Source organism: Vollenhovia emeryi, unplaced genomic scaffold (assembly GCF_000949405.1).
Source record: "Vollenhovia emeryi isolate VEMERY1.0 unplaced genomic scaffold, V.emery_V1.0 DF944270.1, whole genome shotgun sequence".
NCBI lineage: Eukaryota > Metazoa > Arthropoda > Insecta > Hymenoptera > Formicidae > Vollenhovia > Vollenhovia emeryi.
The window spans coordinates 1-2,624 of NW_011962096.1; the positions used below are offsets into that span (position 1 = coordinate 1).

Here is a 2,624-nt window from a genome sequence, read left to right on the forward strand (position 1 = left end):
CACGGTTCAAAATTTCTTTTTGTTTTTCGGTGCATCTCCTGCATTGAGACTGCATAGCTTCACCTGCAATCCCTAAAACCAGAATGAGAAAGCTTGATATTTATCCGTTTTAACATAAAACATAAAAAGTTATACAAAGTCCGTGAAAATAAAAAGATTAGAAAAAAAGTAGCATATTTGAAAAATCAGATTAAACGTATACAATATATTTCAGTATTGCTGCAATCCAGATAGCATGTATGTCTAAAATTTCTTTAAGACTGCATCAAGTTGTCTTTTAGACATACATAGCTATCTGGAAAATTGTAGGCATTTCAATAGAGGATTGAAGTCTATCATTTTTTTTGTCCGTCCTATATATATTTTTAAGAAATCTTTTATTCGTAAATCATAGCAAAATCGAGGGGAATCTTCAAACCGATTCTCAGAAAATATACGTTATTATTCTCATAAACCTGTGCTAACTGCAGCTATAAAACATCTAATATAAAACGTTTCTATTATCTAAAACACTTATTCGTAGAAGGTCTGTTTGTAGAACTTGTTGAAGCAAATTGAATTTCTTACTAAAACATTTTATTTCCAGCATATTATCATAGCAAAACTGTTACGTAAGAATTACACAAACATTCTTTCCTGATGTACGGACAACATTTTCTTATATGTATATATTATATCCCAGTGAAAGTCAAGTAACATTTACATAACGTCAATATTAAAATTTCTTACTCAATGTATTATAAATGTAATATAACATGCCTGTTATATTACATTTACATTGTTCAGTAGGAAATTATAATATTGATTGAAATAAAACATCTTGTTGATCCAACTGGTAATACAATTAATTGAATGTTACATTGGTACCTATGTAGATGTTATATTGTACCAATGTAACATTTAATTAATTATATTACCAGTTGAATCAACAAGAAGTTTTACTTCAATTTTTATTCATCACTAGTGACTTTTAAATATATTTTCCTCTACTTAGTATATATTCCTTAAGTATACATATATTCCTCTTGTTTATAATATTGATATTATGTAACTGTTACTCTTATTGTTAGTATTTACTGGAATATGACGGGGTCACAAGTGTCTTAGAACCAGTCGTAAATTTGTCCGCTTATTTGAGACGTCTACTTCATATTTAAATATCTCTGCATTCTTACATGCGAGATAAGACGCAATGTTTTAATGATATGAAGTGGACAACTGTTTTTTTATGAAAATTTATTTGATATAATGCAAGTGATGTGTCAATCGAAGGTGCTTCGAAAGACGGCTAAGAAACCATCAGGATTTGTACTTATTTTAACTTAACCAATAATATAACACATACATTCTAATATTAGACGTAGTAATTACGTAATTTCTTAAGAGAAGAAACAATGACAGAGAAGTTAGCGTAAGACGTATTGATCCGTTTAAATAAGACTTTGTAAACTATCATACAGCTCATCCAGATTGATATCATGTTATGTATTTTTATCTGTAAATGCTATACTCTATAATGTGAAAAATGTTTTATTAAAGACAACTTTCATTTAGACATACAAGTTCTTTCTCAAATAATCAACAGTTGTGATATGTGAATATTTAAACGTGAAATACATACACATTCTAAATATGACTTCGATATGCATGCAAATCTCATAGTTAAGACTCTTTATAATCTTGTGTATACGTACAAGGTATGTATGTACACACCTGACACGTTAAAAGAAAGTTCCAGTTTTTAACAGCAAATCTTTCTTAAATCTGATTTTTACTAATTTTTTTCTTAGTTTTTTTTACCAGTTTAAAGAATAAGATTAATGCAATTGTATCAACTCTTCCCAGTTTTTAAGTTTATAGATGAGAAAAGATTTTTTATTGTAAATCAAAATTTTTTAATTAAAATTCTGCTAAAATCATATGAAATTAGAACGTTACTTTTGTTCCTGATTCGATTCATCATAGATACTTCATTAGTCATGCAGTCACTAATTACTTAAAAGCTACAAGTATGTCAGTTACGTTAAGGAAAATCGATTCCAAATTGGTCAAAAAATAGCAAAAAATAATACATAAACGTAGGGCGGCACTATGTGCGTAAAAATACCTTTAAAGAATTTAGCATCGGCGGTCTTGCATGGTGAAGTGTCCATAAAGCAGTTGTAATATTGTATTCGCAGTTTTTCGTTTGCCAAAATTCCATCGAGATCGACGTCATCATATCGATCCGAGTAAAGCTCCTGCGCGAATACACATACCAATGCAACGGCGACGATCGTCACAATAAAGCTTAGCCGAGTCATCGTCTCTTCTACTGATGCACTCTGATTCTACAGCAATAGTAAAACTAAATAACTAATCAGCAATACATTCCATTTATAGAGATTGGTCGCAACAAAAAGTTGTTATTCCAGAATGAAGATACACATGGTACATGCACACAATTTATTGAACACGTATCTGTAATTATAATGAAAGGAAAAAAAAGAGACAAGGAAATTTACTAGTATAGATGATTCATCTTTTGTTAGTGTTATGCATAACGGGTGATCATTCACAATTCAATAGAATTGAAGCACTTACATACGTGCTTTATCTGTTCGCTAAAATTTATTGGAGGGGAA

At 29.9% G+C, this 2,624-nt stretch overlaps 1 protein-coding gene across 1 annotated transcript; it reads right to left on the reverse strand.

Annotated features, from left to right (window-relative positions):
* Positions 1-4: 4 nt before the first annotated feature.
* On the reverse strand, positions 5-2,414 carry LOC105563695 (putative odorant-binding protein A10; the record flags this gene model as incomplete). The annotated part of the gene is made up of 2 exons (XM_012015505.1): positions 2,108-2,414; positions 5-72 (listed from the first exon to the last, which is right to left on the reverse strand). Coding segments are annotated over exons 1-2 (264 nt in total), but the record flags the coding sequence as incomplete, so codon positions are not given.
* Between the last annotated feature and the right edge of the window lie 210 nt (positions 2,415-2,624).